This window comes from Bufo gargarizans, chromosome 2, assembly GCF_014858855.1.
Source record: "Bufo gargarizans isolate SCDJY-AF-19 chromosome 2, ASM1485885v1, whole genome shotgun sequence".
Classification (NCBI taxonomy): Eukaryota; Metazoa; Chordata; class Amphibia; order Anura; family Bufonidae; genus Bufo; species Bufo gargarizans.
The window spans coordinates 590,448,022-590,463,724 of record NC_058081.1 but is presented as its reverse complement, the minus strand read 5'-3'; the positions used below and the strand labels follow the sequence as shown (position 1 = coordinate 590,463,724).

General features: G+C 48.2%; 1 protein-coding gene across 3 annotated transcripts in view; it reads right to left on the bottom strand.

Moving 5' to 3' along the window:
- The window catches only part of LOC122926764, a 79,956-nt gene that overhangs the window by 18,116 nt on the left and 46,137 nt on the right, over window positions 1–15,703 (bottom strand). For 2 of the 3 annotated variants that reach the window (XR_006387714.1, XM_044278239.1), the window contains exon 3: window positions 10,811–10,958. Coding sequence is in view for 2 of the 3 variants with exons in the window: in XM_044278239.1 (XP_044134174.1) it covers window positions 10,811–10,958 (148 nt within the window). In the remaining variant the exon portion in view is untranslated. The remainder of the gene's footprint in view (window positions 1–10,810; window positions 10,959–15,703) is intronic. The other variant, XM_044278240.1, reaches the window with a different exon arrangement.

Here is a 15,703-nt window from a genome sequence, read left to right as displayed (position 1 = left end):
AACCGCCAGGACAAGACAGGCTAAAGTCCATGTCGATGTAGCCACCACAGGAAGACGTCCTACAGTCCCGGTGTGGAAGATCTAATGACAATCTCGACCGAATGGGAGTCCTCCCAAGTTACCGAGAAGGTAAGTCCATAGCAGGACCATTGCCTAGAATGGAAAAAAAAAAAAACGCAATCTGCACCCAGCGGGAGGACAGAACGCGGTAGACCCGGTAACCAGGCACACAGCTAGTACAGCCAGAGTGAACAAGGGAGACAGTACAAGGCCAAGAGGAACATCAGAACCATCCACATGAACAACCAAGCTCTCCCCAGAGGGGAGGGCAGTGAAGGAACAGCCACTGAAGCACGGCCGGGGCAAAAGCCACATCGGAGGGAGCCGAGCCGAACCGAGTGGGAGCCAAGCAGAGCCGGCGAGAAAAGGCAGTCGAGACAGAGGCCGGCATAACACCCTCCAACCGAAAGGAGGAGTGGGCAACAGGGAAGCCATAGGACAGCTCAAAGGCAGAACCCCACTCACTGAGACGCCCGGTTCACTGCCACGCAGAAGGCGAATACCCTGAAGAACCCAAGGTGGAGGTCCTACGGACCTGGATAAGCGAGCACCCAAGAGAAGTTGGGTGACCATCCCGAGAAAAGCGGCCCGAACCCGGTAGCGGACCAGCCTGAAGCGCAGAGGGGGCGCCAAAAGAAAAGACTCATACTGCACGACACCCGAAGAGGAGGAAACAGTAGTAGGCGAGGGAACAGCAGTCCCGCCAGAGCCAACGCAGAAATCGAGTGGCACTGCAAACGGCACTCTCGACCCAGTGACCACTTGCGCCGGGAAGCGAGTGCACGGGAGAACGAAAGGGTACGTATCAAAGAACCACGAACACTTCCCAGGTGGAAAGGCCAACGGACATGGTGGAATGCCGACACAACGGGACCACAATATACAGGCCAAACCAGAGAACGAGCACCACCCAGCTCGGCGAAGTAGAGAGCAAGTAGAGCCCATCTACTCATATCTAAAGAATACACCTTTGAATACAATGGCATTCTTCTAATGCTTGTATGACAGCACCCAAGGGTTACACAGGTGGACAGAATGATCTCTTTAGAGAAGAGTGCAAGGCCCGTGACAAGCACCACATCCCAAGAGAAAAAAAAAGGTATGTCGCAGGAGGAAGTGAGGCATACGTACGAGCAGCCCCGCAAGCAGTGAGAAGGCCAACCCACCTATGGGAGGAGAAGGCATACACGGCCCAAACAACGGACAGAGCGCACCAGAAATTCCGCTCACTGCAAAAAAATAGTCACCCAGTGAAGGGGATCAGCCACAGAGTCCAACAGTATCAACGGAAGTGCAAAGTGCAACCTGAAAGGGAGTTATGCACAAGACATCAGTATGGCATGCGATGGAAACGCAGGCAGGCCCCCCAGAAAAGGGGGAAATGTACCTGGCAACACTGCAGCTGGTAAGAATGCAAAGGCCCGTCCCAAAGGGGGGATGCCCAAGGCCAGTAACAACTTCAGAGAAGTAGAACATACCATAGTTTGCCCAGAAGGTGACCATGCACATGGCCGCACAGTACCCAGCGGGAACGCAGGAGGTCCGCCCAGTGAAAGGGGGACATGCACGGGGTTATCCTAGCATTAAGCGAGTGCGCAATAACCCACCTAACACCGAATACTGTGAGAGTGCAACTACTCCACAATGAAGGAGAACATGCAAGAGTCCCGCACAGCATATCAAGGACAGCCATGGGTCACGTGAGGGTGTAAACTTTCGCCCATGGATGAGGAGGGCCGTGTATGGCCCGCAACACATCCGGCGAAAGAGCAGTATTCCACCCAGAAAGGGGCGGGGTCATGCACACGGCCGTCATCGCATCCAGTAAAAATGCAAGCACCCCGCCAAGGATGCGGGACATGCACATGGCCAGCAACTCACTGGAGAGAAAACAACCACAGTCAGTGGCGTTGTGCGTATGCCGCCTGAGGAAAGGATACATGCCCATTGCTGGCAGCGATTCCAGTGAGTGCAGCACACCACCCAAGGAAGGGGTCGTGCACATGGCCGGCAGCGAATCCAGTGATAGTGCAGCAATCCACCTATGGAAGGAGTTCATGCACATGGCCGGCAGCAAATCCAGAGAGAGTGCAACATTCCGCCTATGGACGGAGGTCATGCGTATGGCCGGCAGCGAATCCAGAAAGTGCAGCATTCCGCTTATGGAAGGAGGTCATGCACATGGCCGGCTCATGCATATGGCCGGCAGCGAATCCAGCGAGAGTGCAGCGTTCTGCCTATGGACGGAGGTCATGCATATGGCCGGCAGCGAATCCAGAGAGAGAGAGCGCAGCAGTCCTCCTTTGGACGGAGGTCATGCGTATGACCAGCAGCGAATCCAGAGAGAGTGCAAAATTCCACCTATGGAAAGAGGTCATGCATAAGGCCGTAGCGAACCAGCGAGAGTGCAGCATTCCGCCTATGGAAGGAGGTCATGCATATGGCCGTAGCGAACCCAGCGAGAGTGCAGCGTTCCGCCTATGGAAGGAGGTCGTGCACATGGTCAGCATCGTATGCGGTAAAAGGGCAGTATTCCGCCTACAGAAGGGGGTCATGCACAAGGCCAGCCCGCAGCCAGAGAGAGTGCAGTATGCCGCCTATAATGGGGGGTCATGCACATGGCCAGCACAGTGACTGGAGAGGGCGACTAATTCTGCCTATAGAAAAGGCGGCCTGCACCTGGCCAGCGCCGTAACCCAGGAGAGGGCAAGGGTCCGCCTAGAAGGGGAACATGTATACCTGGCCAGTGCCACGGAGCGCAACATGCCACCTATGGAATAGGGGCAGGCATACGGCCAGCGCTCTAAGGCCAGGCTGCAGTATCCTGCGCAGCCAACATAAAATACAGATATTTCTTATATATTATATATTACATATTACACACACTTCATCATTAGTATTATTTTATTTATTTTTTTCTATTTATTATTGTAAAACACAGCCTCTTTGAGGCAGGAAGGGGCCACCATATAAGAGCACAGCCTCACTGAGAGGCTAGCCACCCTAGGGTCTCCTCCAGATGGGAGCCGTCGGCATCCAAAAGGTTAATACGGATCGGACCTGAGGGCGGTGCAGCGATCCCCTGGGGCGGGGGACCTCCGGCGGGAAGAATTCGCGCCTGGTAGTGCCCGCCCCCTCCAATCGAGGCCGGAATATTGCGGCCTAGTAGGCCGCGAAGCCGGGGCCTAAATTTTGCGGTGCCCGGAGGTACCGGCCGGGATCTGGAGGGAGCGGAGCATGCATACTACCGGCCGCGGGAGCCCACCCAGCGGGCCGGAAGAGTCAGGGGGCCGGGAAGGAGCCCGGGATAGAATCTTTCTGCGGCGCCCGACCGACCGGAAGACAGCCTCTCTGAGAGCACCTGCGGTCGGCCGGGGGCTGCTGGAAACCGCAGTCATGCCGGCCGCGGTGTGCCACCGCGGGCCGGGAAACAAGGGCCTACGCGCAGCAGTCAGGAGAGGCCATGGCCCCTGAGCCGTCTCAAAGGAGGATGCCTGCGCACCGGTAAGGCGAAGGGGAGGGGATGGGGGAACATGAAGGAGAGAGGCAGCTCCCTGGGCGGCATGATAGGGACGCCAGCATAACCCCTCAGTGATGCACCTATAGTGGAGGGGAGGAGAGGGAGCTAATAAAACAAACTAGGATGGCCAGACCAGCAGGGACCAGTATGGGGGTCAGTCAAGCAGGAGACCGGGGTGGGGGGGGGAGGGGGTCGTAGGGCTGGAGAAGCCACTCTCTCACCACAGCCGTCTTCACCCTCGGTCCGTTCCAGCAGGGTCGCCCCTTCAGCTACTGGCACCGTAGTGGCAGGACGCTGGAAGAGGGACTTGGCGTGCGGGCGACCCTTACGCTGGCGGGATGCAGGGGAGCAGGGCTGCCCTGGTCCACCTTGCCTTCTGTGGGGGAGGCAGCAGTGAGGATGACCGGCACTGGCACAGCTCAACCCCGGGAGAAACAGAGAGGTCTAGTGCGTCTCTGTTGTCCCGTATCTGGAACAAAAAGAAAAAAAAAGTAAAAATCAAAAATTTTAAAACAACAAAGGAGAAAACAGCCCTGCAGAGCAGGGAGTGTCTTGCCTCCTTGGACACTAAGCAAAAAACTGGCAGCCTCTCTCTCCAGGCTGAGGGTATAGCTGTGGAGGAGGGGCTTAACAGTTTTCACTTAGTGGCACGCCTCCTATGGAGATGAGCTATACCCAAGGTCTTCTGTGTCCCCCAAGGAAACTGGGCGAGAAAGTAAGATTTATCTTTTTAGGTCTAGTGGCCGGAGACAGTTTGTCAGATGACCCCCAAACACTGAATTCAAGCCACAGTACATTGTGAAGACAGTGAAGCATGGTGGCGCAAGCATCATGATATGGGGATGTTTCTCATACTAAGGTTTTGGGCCTATTTATCGCATACCAGAGATCATGGATCAGTTTGAATACATCAGAATACTTGAAGAGGTCATGCTGCCTTATGTTTAAGGGCTTATTCACACTTGCGTTCTTTTCTTCCGGCATAGAGTTCCGTCATCGGGGCTCTATGCCGGAAGAATCCTGATCAGTTTTATCCTAATGCATTCTGAATGGAGTGAAATCCGTTCAGGATGCATCAGGAGGTCTTCAGTTCCGGAACGGAACGTTTTTTGGCCGGAGAAAATACTGCAGCATGCTGCGCTTTTTGCTCCGGCCAAAAATCCTGAAGATTTGCCGTAAGGCCGGATCCGGAATGAATGTCCATTGAAAGGCATTGATCCGGATCCAGCCTTAAGCTAAACGTCGTTTCGGCGCATTGCCGGATGCAACGTTTAGCTTTTTCTCAATGGTTACCATGGCTGCCGGGACGCTAAAGTCCTGGCAGCCATGGTAAAGTGTAGTGGGGAGCGGGGGAGCAGCATACTTACCGTCCGTGCGGCTCCCGGGGCGCTCCAGAGTGACGTCAGGGCGCCCCAAGCGCATGGATCACGTGATTGCATGGCACGTCATCCATGCGCATGGGGCGCTCTGACGTCACTCTGGAGCGCCCCGGGAGCCGCGCGGACTGTAAGTATACCGCTCCCCCGCTCCTACTATGGCAACCAGGACTTTAATAGCGTCCTGGGTGCCATAGTAACACTGAAAGCATTTTGAAGACGGATCCGTCTTCAAATGCTTTCAGTACACTTGCGTTTTTCCGGATCCGGCGTGTAATTCCGGCAAGTGGAGTACACGCCGGATCCGGACAACGCAAGTGTGAAAGAGGCCTAAGAGGAAATGGCCTTGAAATGGGTGTTCCAACAAGACAACGCATGCGCATTGACATAAAATACATTGGCGATGCGAAAGTATGATGAAACAGCACTGACTGTGGTGAGTGGTTACATTGTCTCACTGTCACACGAGTGCCTAGTATTGATTGGATGTATGATAAGGAAAGACCCACCCACAGTAGTTAAAAACACTGGCTCACCTGGCGCTCGTGTTGACAGTAGCTCCATTTCCCCTGAAGACGCCACATCTGTGGTGAAACATGTTGGGGGAGCTGCAATCCGGCCTTTAGTTTAGGTGCGACTGTAACTCAGTGTCCGAACTTGGTGTAACTGCAGACACACATCGTGTAAAACACAAAGGTGGCAGGGAGTCGCAACAGAGTACATACGAAAAAAGTGAAGCTAGGGACTGAGAATTAATGCGACTAGATATGCGGCCTCCATGAATGCGATCTATATAGACATGAACATAAGAATCCAGCTAATAGAATAAAGAGCTGGCAAGTGGAAATTAGAAACCTGTTGAAATACTAAGCATGATAAGGGTAGACGCATTCTGATAGGTAGAATATATAGGTGAAGCAAACTATATTCCTAACCGCCTGAGTTCACCAGCACCTATAATTTTAAAACATTTTTTCTTTTTCCCGATTTACATTAGTCTTAATAAAAGGAAATAAATGTTATGTTTTAAATGACCAGAAACGGGAATCCATTAGCCTTAGGCTATTTGAACCTTATTATTTAAAGGCTTTCTACCACTTTGTTTTCACATAATTAGCTTTCAGACACTAGCGCTCCGCTAGTGTCTGCTCTGCCAAACAATCCTAATATAATAGCTTTTGGGGCAGCCGTTTCGCTAAAAAACTAACTTATATTGATATGCTAATGACCCTCTAGGTGCTATGGGGGCGTCATTAGCACCTAGAGGATCGGTCTACCTTCACAAGATGCCGCCGCCCAGCGTGTCCCTCCAGCCCGCCCATCTCCTCCGGAATGCGATGACGTCATCGCAGCAGGCGCAGTGGAGATGTCTGAGCAGGGAAGCGGTCGGACATTCACTGCGCATGCGCCGAATACAGCAGCGCACGGCGCATGCGCGTGAAGTCGTCCGTTTGATGCATTCCGAAGCAGATGGGCGTGCTGGAGGGAGGCGCTGAGCGGCGGCATCTTGAGAAGGTAGACCGATCCTCTAGGTGCTAATGACGCCCCCATAGCACCTAGAGGGTCATTAGCATATTAATAAAAGTTCTTTTTTTAGGTAAACGGCTGCCCCAAAATCTATTATAGCAGGATAGTTTGGCAGAGCAGACACTAGCGGAGCGCTAGTGTCTGACACCTAATTATGTGAAATCCAAGTGGTAGAAACCCTTTAAAGTGGCCCTGGAAAAAAAAATTAAAGTGGCCCCATGTTGCCGCGGAACTAAATTGATAGAAGACGGGGCAATATAAGTAGTCATTGACAACAGAAGTAGAAGTAGGGCCTGAATACCACAGTGAAGCACAAAGTACCACCCCTGCAGAATCAAATACCACTAGTGCAGCACAAAATTCTGCCGCCTTCTCCACAGTATTCAACTGTATCATCGTCGTGAGGATGTAAATACAGTTGTGTGGAGATGTCTGAGCAGGGAAGCGGTCGGACATTCACTGCGCATGCGCCGAATACAGACGCGCACGGCGCATGAGCGAGAAGTCGTCCGCTTGATCGCATTCCGGAGGAGATGGGCGGGCTGGAGGGACGCGCTGGGCGGCGGCATCTTGTGAAGGTAGACCGATCCTCTAGGTGCTAATGACGCCCCCATAGCACCTAGAGGGTCATTAGCATATCAATATAAGTTCTTTTTTTAGCGAAACGGCTGCCCCAAAAGCTATTATATTAGGATTGTTTGGCAGAGCAGACACTAGCGGATCGCTAGTGTCTGAAAGCTAATTATGTGAAAACGAAGTGGTAGAAACCCTTTAAATCCTGGGCCAAAGGGTCTTTGAAGGAAACCAACAAGACAACGACCCCAAACACACCAGTAAACGTGCAACATCTTGGTTCTAGACCAACAAGATTGAAGTTATGGAGTGGCCAGCCCAATCCCTGGATCTTAATCCAATAGAAAACTTGTGGGGTGACATCAAAAATGCAGTTTCTGAGGCAAAACCAAGAAAAAGAGAAGAACTGTGGAATGTAGTCCAATCATCTGGGCTGGAAAACCTATTCACAGGGGCCAGAAGTTGGTTGACGCCGAACAACACAGATGTAGACTAGTTCTCAGAAACAGCGGTTATACTAGGGCTGCAGCTAACGATTATTTGAATAATCGATTAGTTGCCGATTAATTTCTACGATTAATCGATTAATCGGGAAAAACGACAAAATTACAAAACAGAGAGGTTTATATGATCTTACTTGAAAAATTATGTTCAAAGGCCATATTAAAACAAATTGTGGACGACACTATTATGGGGGATCTGTGGACGACACTATTATGGGGGATCTGTGGACGGCGTAGTTATGGAGAGGGGGATCTGTGGACGGCGTAGTTATGGAGAGGGGGATCTGTGGACGGCGTAGTTATGGAGAGGGGGATCTGTGGACGGCGTAGTTATGGAGAGGGGGATCTGTGGACGGCGTAGTTATGGAGAGGGGGATCTGTGGACGGCGTAGTTATGGAGAGGGGGATCTGTGGACGGCGTAGTTATGGAGAGGGGGATCTGTGGGTGGCGCAGTTATGGAGAGGGGGATCTGTGGGTGGCGCAGTTATGGAGAGGGGGATCTGTGGGTGGCGCTGTTATGGAGAGGGGGATCTGTCGGTGGCGCAGTTATGGAGAGGGGGATCTGTGGGTGGCGCAGTTATGGAGAGGGGGATCTGTGGGTGGCGCTGTTATGGAGAGGGGGAACTGTGGATGGCGCTGTTATGGAGAGGGGGATCTGTGGGTGGCGCTGTTATGGAGAGGGGGATCTGTCGGTGGCGCAGTTATGGAGAGGGGGATCTGTGGGTGGCGCAGTTATGGAGAGGGGGATCTGTGGGTGGCGCAGTTATGGAGAGGGGGATCTGTGGGTGGCGCTGTTATGGAGAGGGGGAACTGTGGATGGCGCTGTTATGGAGAGGGGGATCTGTGGGTGGCGCTGTTATGGAGAGGGGGATATGTGCACTGTTATGGGCATAACAGTGCACAGATCCCTTTCCTCATAACAGTGCACAGATCCCCCTTCCCATAGCAGTGCCATACACAGACCCCCCCTCCTCCCCATAGCAGTGCTATACACAGACCCCCCTCCCCATAGCAGTGCCATAGACAGATCCTCCCCCCTCCCCATAGCAGTGCTATACACAGACCCCCCTCCCCATAGCAGTGCCATAGACAGATCCTCCCCCCTCCCCATAACAGCCCCGGCCCCGATGCTTATAAGTCGAACTAATCACTGCATCTTTATTTTACCTTTTTACAATGACGCTCCTGTAACAGCCAGGCAGAGCGGACGGCGGCGTAACGTCACTCAATCACGTGACGCACCTGCTCCGCCCACTTCATGAATGAAGGAGGCGGAGCAGGCGTGTCACGTGAGTGAGTGATGTTACGCCGCCGTCCGCTCTGCCTGGCTGTTACAGGAGCTCATTGTAAAAAGGTAAAATAAAGATGCAGCGACCGCCCGCCCGCATAGCAACGAATCGGCGATTATTCGATAACTGGATTCGTCGACAACGAATCCAGTTATCGAATATAATCGATTAATCGTTGCAGCCCTAGGTTATACAACTAAATATTAGTTCAGTGATTCAAAGGAAAGCAAAATCTTCCAACATTTTTCAGTTTATATAGTGAATGTTTGAGTTTGTAAAGAAGAATACAAACACTGCTATTTTTTTTGAACAGTCAGATATTCACTTTTCTTAATTTTTTTTTGAGGAACAACACAAATTTTTCTTCATGTTCGCATTTGGAATAGAATGTGTAGTGTTCCCAATGCATTTCTGCGTATGGGAATAAAAGCTATTAGAAGGATTTTGAGCTTTATTCACTTTTTTAAACACACTGCTATTATTTTGTATTTCCTATCTAGGACAGGTGGCCCTGGGGCTCCAAAATGGACCTGAAGTACCGCATCTAGCAGAGGTTCTGCCAGCACTCCTGCAATCACCAGACAGTGTCACCTCCAGTGATATAGAGCAGATGCTCTGTCATAAATGATTACTGAAATCTACAAGCTGCCATATATTTCAATCAGTAGCCTGTACTGTATCCGCCAGCAGTGCAGGGGATATCAAGATCAGCGTAGCACAGTCCTAGGAACACTCCCAATAATTGCCCTGTGTAAAGGTGCCGCCGATCACCCGATGAACAAGCAAATGTTGTTTCACTGGGAGAAGGCCTTATGCACACGATCACCCGTATGTTCGTTCCGCAAACAGATATATGGGCGGACAAAGATAGGCATTTCTGCAATAGTGCGGAATGGGAAAGTGCAGGGTGCACATGACTGGTATCCGTGTTTTGCGGCTCAGAAAACACTATAGTGTGCACAGTGATGCAGGGGAGGATGCATTGGAAGGTTAGGGGAGATGCAGACAGCAGAGAAGATTGGCGGGCTTGGGCACTTTGAAAAGAAAAGCCCAGTTGGGCACTTGGAAGCAGTTTTTCATAGGAATAAAAGTGACTGGACATGGAATAAACACCCAGATCACATAAAGGTATGGTTCTAATCCTTTTACAGCGCTCTAATGGCTATTGCCGGTAGTTATTTTAGTAAAATTTACGTGACAGACTCCCTTTAATCATTGCTTCAGCCATCTGCTTCCCAGAAACAATGATTGTCTGTGGCGGGGCGATCACTCGTCCCCATATAGCAGAGGTGATTGCTACATGTAAATGCAGCTTTCACCTCCTGTAACGAGAAGGAAATTATCAGGAACTTTTTTGTGACCAATTTTCACGATGCAAATCCACAGCATTGTACAGTACCAGCAAAATGGATGAGATTTTATAAAATGTCATCCACACGCTGCGTAATAAAAAACATGTATTTTTGCTGCCGATCTTCATCACAGATTTCACCTTTTGCAATGGAGTGGGTGAAATCCACAGCAATCTCTGTGGCAAACCCCCCCCAAACACATGCGTTTTTTGCCACAACATGAAAATGAACCTTGAGCCTCATGCACACAGATGATGCTCGGCCGTTCTGTGCATTGGAGACCGCAATTTGCGGTCCCCAATGCACGGGCACTATCCGTGCATTGAATGAGTCTGTGATCCGTCCACACCGCAAAGAAATATAATTTTTTTGCGGTGTAGAGACACGGAGAGAAACCCCACGGAAGCGCTCCGTAGTGTTTCCGTGCCTCCGTTCCGCACAGCCCCTTCAGGATTGCGGACCTATTCAAGTGAATGGGTCCGTATCCGTGATGCGGTGAGCACGCGGCCGGTGCCCGCAACAGCCATGTGCATGAAGCCTTAAAGATATAAAAGTGACTAGAAGTGAGTGAACAACAACACGTTAATTAACATCTTCTATTGACTGCACCTTGAGACTGACATCTGGTAGGCTAGGCACGGCTCCCCAGCCCACATTGCTGAGGTCTAGATACACGCTGCTCAGGACCTGCTTCCATATTTGTTCAGCAGCAGTTAATTCGATTTCATCAAACCAGGAACCAGTGAAGTCCTGTCTCCTGAAAGAGATCAAATGCAGCAAACCATGAGCAGGAGCAGAAAAGGTTCACACCAAGTGCCACTTCTGCCAAATCAATTCAGCTTACACAGTAAGTGCTGGAAACATGTAATGTCAGGAGGGGACAAGGAATGCTTCTGAACCGAAAAAAAAACAACAAAGCAAAAAACATTAGTCTGGATCATTAAACCTTAGTGACTGACATTTTTCACATGTATAAAGATGCAGCTGCATAAAGCATGCACGACTTTAATATAATACACTGGTTTGGAGATACATTACAGAAATAAATTGCAGAAAGCAATACTTGCTGCTACCTATACTCCTTACCAGGAGGTTGTACATGTCAGTGGCTCAGGTAGTTTAATTTTCTACATTATGTCAGTCGACATGCATGAAATAAAAATCATATTTAAGGTATTTTTTTTGCAAGCGCCTTCAAAAGCAGTTTTACATGGTTTTGGAAATAAAGCCAGCTCTGAGTTTGCATGGGGGAGGGAGAATACAAGATCATGCAGCGAGTAAAGGATTATTATTTTTTTTATTCATTTAATTTAAATGCACTCTTAGGCCTCTTTCACACGGGCGAGAATTCAGCGCGGGTGCAATGCGTGAGGTGAACGCATTGCACCCGCACTGAATCCAGACCCATTCATTTCTATAGGGCTGTGCACATGAGCGGTGATTTTCACGCATCACTTGTGCGTTGCGTGAAAATCGCAGCATGCTCTATATTGTGGGTTTTTCATGCAAAGCAGGCCCCATAGAAGTGAATGGGGCTGCGTGAAAATCGCAAGCATCCGCAAGCAAGTGCGAATGTGGTGCGATTTTCACACATGGTTGCTAGGAGACGATCGGGATGGGGACCTGATCAAGGGAAAATAATAGCATTCTTAATACAGAATGCTAAGTAAATTAGGGATGGAGGGGTTAAAAAAAATAATAATAATAATTTAACTCAACTCATCCACTTGTTCGCGCAGCCCGGCTTCTCTTTCTTCCTCAAAGAAGAAGAAAGAAGACGGGCCAAGCAGCGCAAACAAGTGGATGAGGTGAGTTTAATTATATATATTTTTTTAACCCCTCCATCCTGAATTTACTCAGCATTCTGTATTAAGATTGCTATTAATTTCCCTTATAACCATGTTATAAGGGAAAATAACAAAATCTACACAACACCTAACCCAAACCCAAACTTCTGTGAAGAAGTCCAGGTTTGGGTATGGGTACCAAACATGCCAATTTTTCTCACGCGTGTGCAAAACTAAGGCTGGTTTCACACAGGCGTTGCGTGAAAAGATGTGGGTGCGTTGTGGGAACATGTGCGATTTCTCTGCGCGAGTGCAAAGCGTTTTAGCTTTGCACTCGCGCAGAGAAATCGCACATGTTCCCACAACGCACCCACATCTTTTCACGCAACGCCTGTGTGAAACCAGCCTTAGTGTATATGTCCGTCCTAGTCACATGAATAGGAAGGAGCTGTCCCATTAAAGTGAATGGGACAGTGGAGTTGTAATTACACTGATTGCTGCTGCGACAACGAGCAGCGCTCGTACATGTGCTGCAGTCTCTTCAAACAGCTGATCGTGGGGGGTGCCGGGTGAAATTGATAACCTATTCTGAGGATAGGTCATCAAAAGAGATGAGCGAATTTCATATTTTGAAATTCGTTCACACTTCGTTTGGTAGTAAAAGGTGAATTGCGTTATGAATTCCGTTACCATGGACCATAACGCAATTCTATGACGGAATGCCTTTAGAGTCATTCCGTTATTCATTCCGTCGTAATAGAAGTCTATGGGCTGCAAAACTGATCCGTTTTGTTTCTGTTACGCAGGGGAGTCCTCTCCTGCATGACAGAAATGGGACGGATCAGTTATGCAGCCCATAGACTTCTATTATGACGGAATAAATTATGCATTCAGTCATAGAATTGCGTTATGGTCCGTGGTAACGGAATCCATAACGCAATTCTCCTTTTACCACCAAACGAAGTGTGAAAGAATTTCATAAGTGGAAATTCGCTCATCTCTAGTCATCAATATAAAAAAAGTGCACAACCCCCTTTAAGTAAATTTTTATAAAACGGTAAAATAGGTCATTTTCAACATCATAAAATATGGGTCTGAGATATGCAAATCGCTGCACTCTGTTTTTTATAAAAATGTATTTATATGTTACACAGCCTCCCAAATTTTTAGTTTTAGAAATCGGGGTTTGTAGACAGCATGCAGGTAAACATGCCCTTCAAAAAGCTGTTCAGCAGGGGTGCTGGGAGTCGGACCCCCATCTATCCTCAGGTGATCAATATTATGGAACCGGACAACCCCTTTAAGTGTTTTACAATGTGGGAATGTACAAAAGCAGATGGCTTAGACTTCTCATCATGTAGCAGGCTATAAATTACCCTGTATTGAAACAAAAGCATAGACACAAATAATAAAACAAGTAATCCAAAAGCAGCACTGTGCTGTGCAAAAACGAACCAATCATCTGGGGGGAGGATGAGGCATGTTTTAGTGTTTTTAGCTATATTTTCCATAGGCACATGCAGTTGACAGCTGTCTTCCCACATCTTGTGACCTCTTTCACACACCGCTGAACCCGCTCACCCTCTATGTACGCTTTTGACCCTTCTTGGAAATGACATATAGTCTTACATCAAGGGAGATTATGGAGCACCCAGGTTTTCACTCTCTCTCAGCATTTCAAGCACTTGGCCGTCTTCGATTCCCCGTGCTTTTAAGCCTTGCTGTCTTCACGCAAGGTGTATTACGAGACAAGAATAACAGCACAGAAATGTAATTAATTTAACGGCCTAAGTGGCTTGACTAATCAGGTTTAAATGAAAATCACCATGAGAAAGAAAAAACACGCCTGTCCATTAATTGTGTGCCAAAGGCGGTAAGCATGCCGGAGCCTTATGCAATAATTTTATTTCCTCATCTGGAATTCAGATAGAAGAAGAAGAACAGATACCAGTCATTGAGGAACCAAATTTACATTCTGTATCCATATGCTAAAAGATTTATCAGTATCATGCCCAAAACACAAGATTATGGAGTAGCAAATAAAAATCAAGGCACTTGGGAGGCCACGTATTGTAAGCTATAAACATGCTATCCACGCCACTTCTGGAAAACGTACTTCTCTGAAAACTAATGTATATGGAAATGCTAGGAGACCTGGTCACCAGTATTGAATATTCCGTTTTGGTGAAGGGTCTGTAATTGAAAATAATTATGTGCCAGTTTAATGTGTTGATAATTATATATAATTGCATACACTTTAGAGTGCTAGGCTACAGCCGGATATAGCATTTGCGGCACTTCTCTATATGTTTTTACCTCGCCAATCAACTTTTTAATAATTTAATCAAAGTATGTTCTTCATCAGAACAATGTCTGGAACAACTCATTTTCCTCCAGTATTTCAGAAGGAAATGCACTATAACCATATAACATGTGCGACATTTGCCACCCTCCTACTTTTAAATTGAAAAATTGACATTGGTTATGCATCATGGTTGCTTCCTGAACTGTATAAACAGCGCTCACTGAGCATTGTGTATACAGCGATCAGGAAGGTAGGGGTGGTAATAAACCATTCTATATAGGGATGAGGGGGGCACACTCATAAGAAGAACACTTACAGGGTGATGTACACTAAATTTAATAAGCAATAAAAGCAAACCCCTAAAATACACATAAAACATACATCAAAAATAAAAATGAATTATGAATATGCGATATGCAGCAATCAAATGCAATATATTACAACAGGATGACGCCAATGTCCCACTGGTAGATGTAATTGCTGTCGTGTTGTTGGTACACGATATGGTGATGATATGACCTTTAATGTTCCATTTGGGAATTTGTGGCGTCAAGCTTGTTGATAATGAGTGTCCTTCACTATAGATGTAGCACTCTAGCCCCTTTGGGGTGATGTTGTAGAGCCCGCACCGTGCTGTGTCTCAGGACACTATTCCAACTGGAGATTAGGTATCTCAGAGTTAAAGTCCTGTGCCTTTGAATACGTGTGGCACTCCGTTCACTTAAGATGTAAATAGTGACCCGGATCAAATGTTAAAGTCCAATGTGTGAGTTAGACAGAGATGCGTGTGTGCCCTCCAAGTTACTTACTTTGATTCTTCGCCGCTGTGTCTTTCTTTTCTTACCCCTTCCTGCTGCGTAGCTGCAGCGCTAGTCTCCCAGGTAGCCGTACACGGCTGTGGCGTCCCACGTGACCTGGTCTCTGGAGTTCAGGGTAGACGCTTGTGTATGACGTCACTAGTCTGCGGCAGTAACTTTGGTAATGGAGGTTAATCACTTTCGTTTTGAGATCGCTGATGTTTTTCGATCTTTGTTGATGTCCAGCTTCTTTTGTATGTTCTTAGGAATCCACGCTCACTCTGATATGCCAGACGCGTTTCAAGGTATTACACCTCTTCCTCAGTGGCCACCGAGTGAGTGGATTCTCACTGCTTATATATCCTATTGTTCCACCCACCAATTAGTTGTGCCTATTCTAATATATGGGGTGGATTTGATCGCCGTTTTTCTTCCATAAAATGAATAACATTCACAGTTACAAATGTGCTAAAAATATAAATGTGCTAAAAATATAAATAACAATATTCCCCTGTATCTTAAAACATGCTCGAGATGGTCTATAGGTAACCTATATGGTCAGGACTAAATTTTTACAAAAACCGCATTGGAACCGCATCAATGTGAATTATGT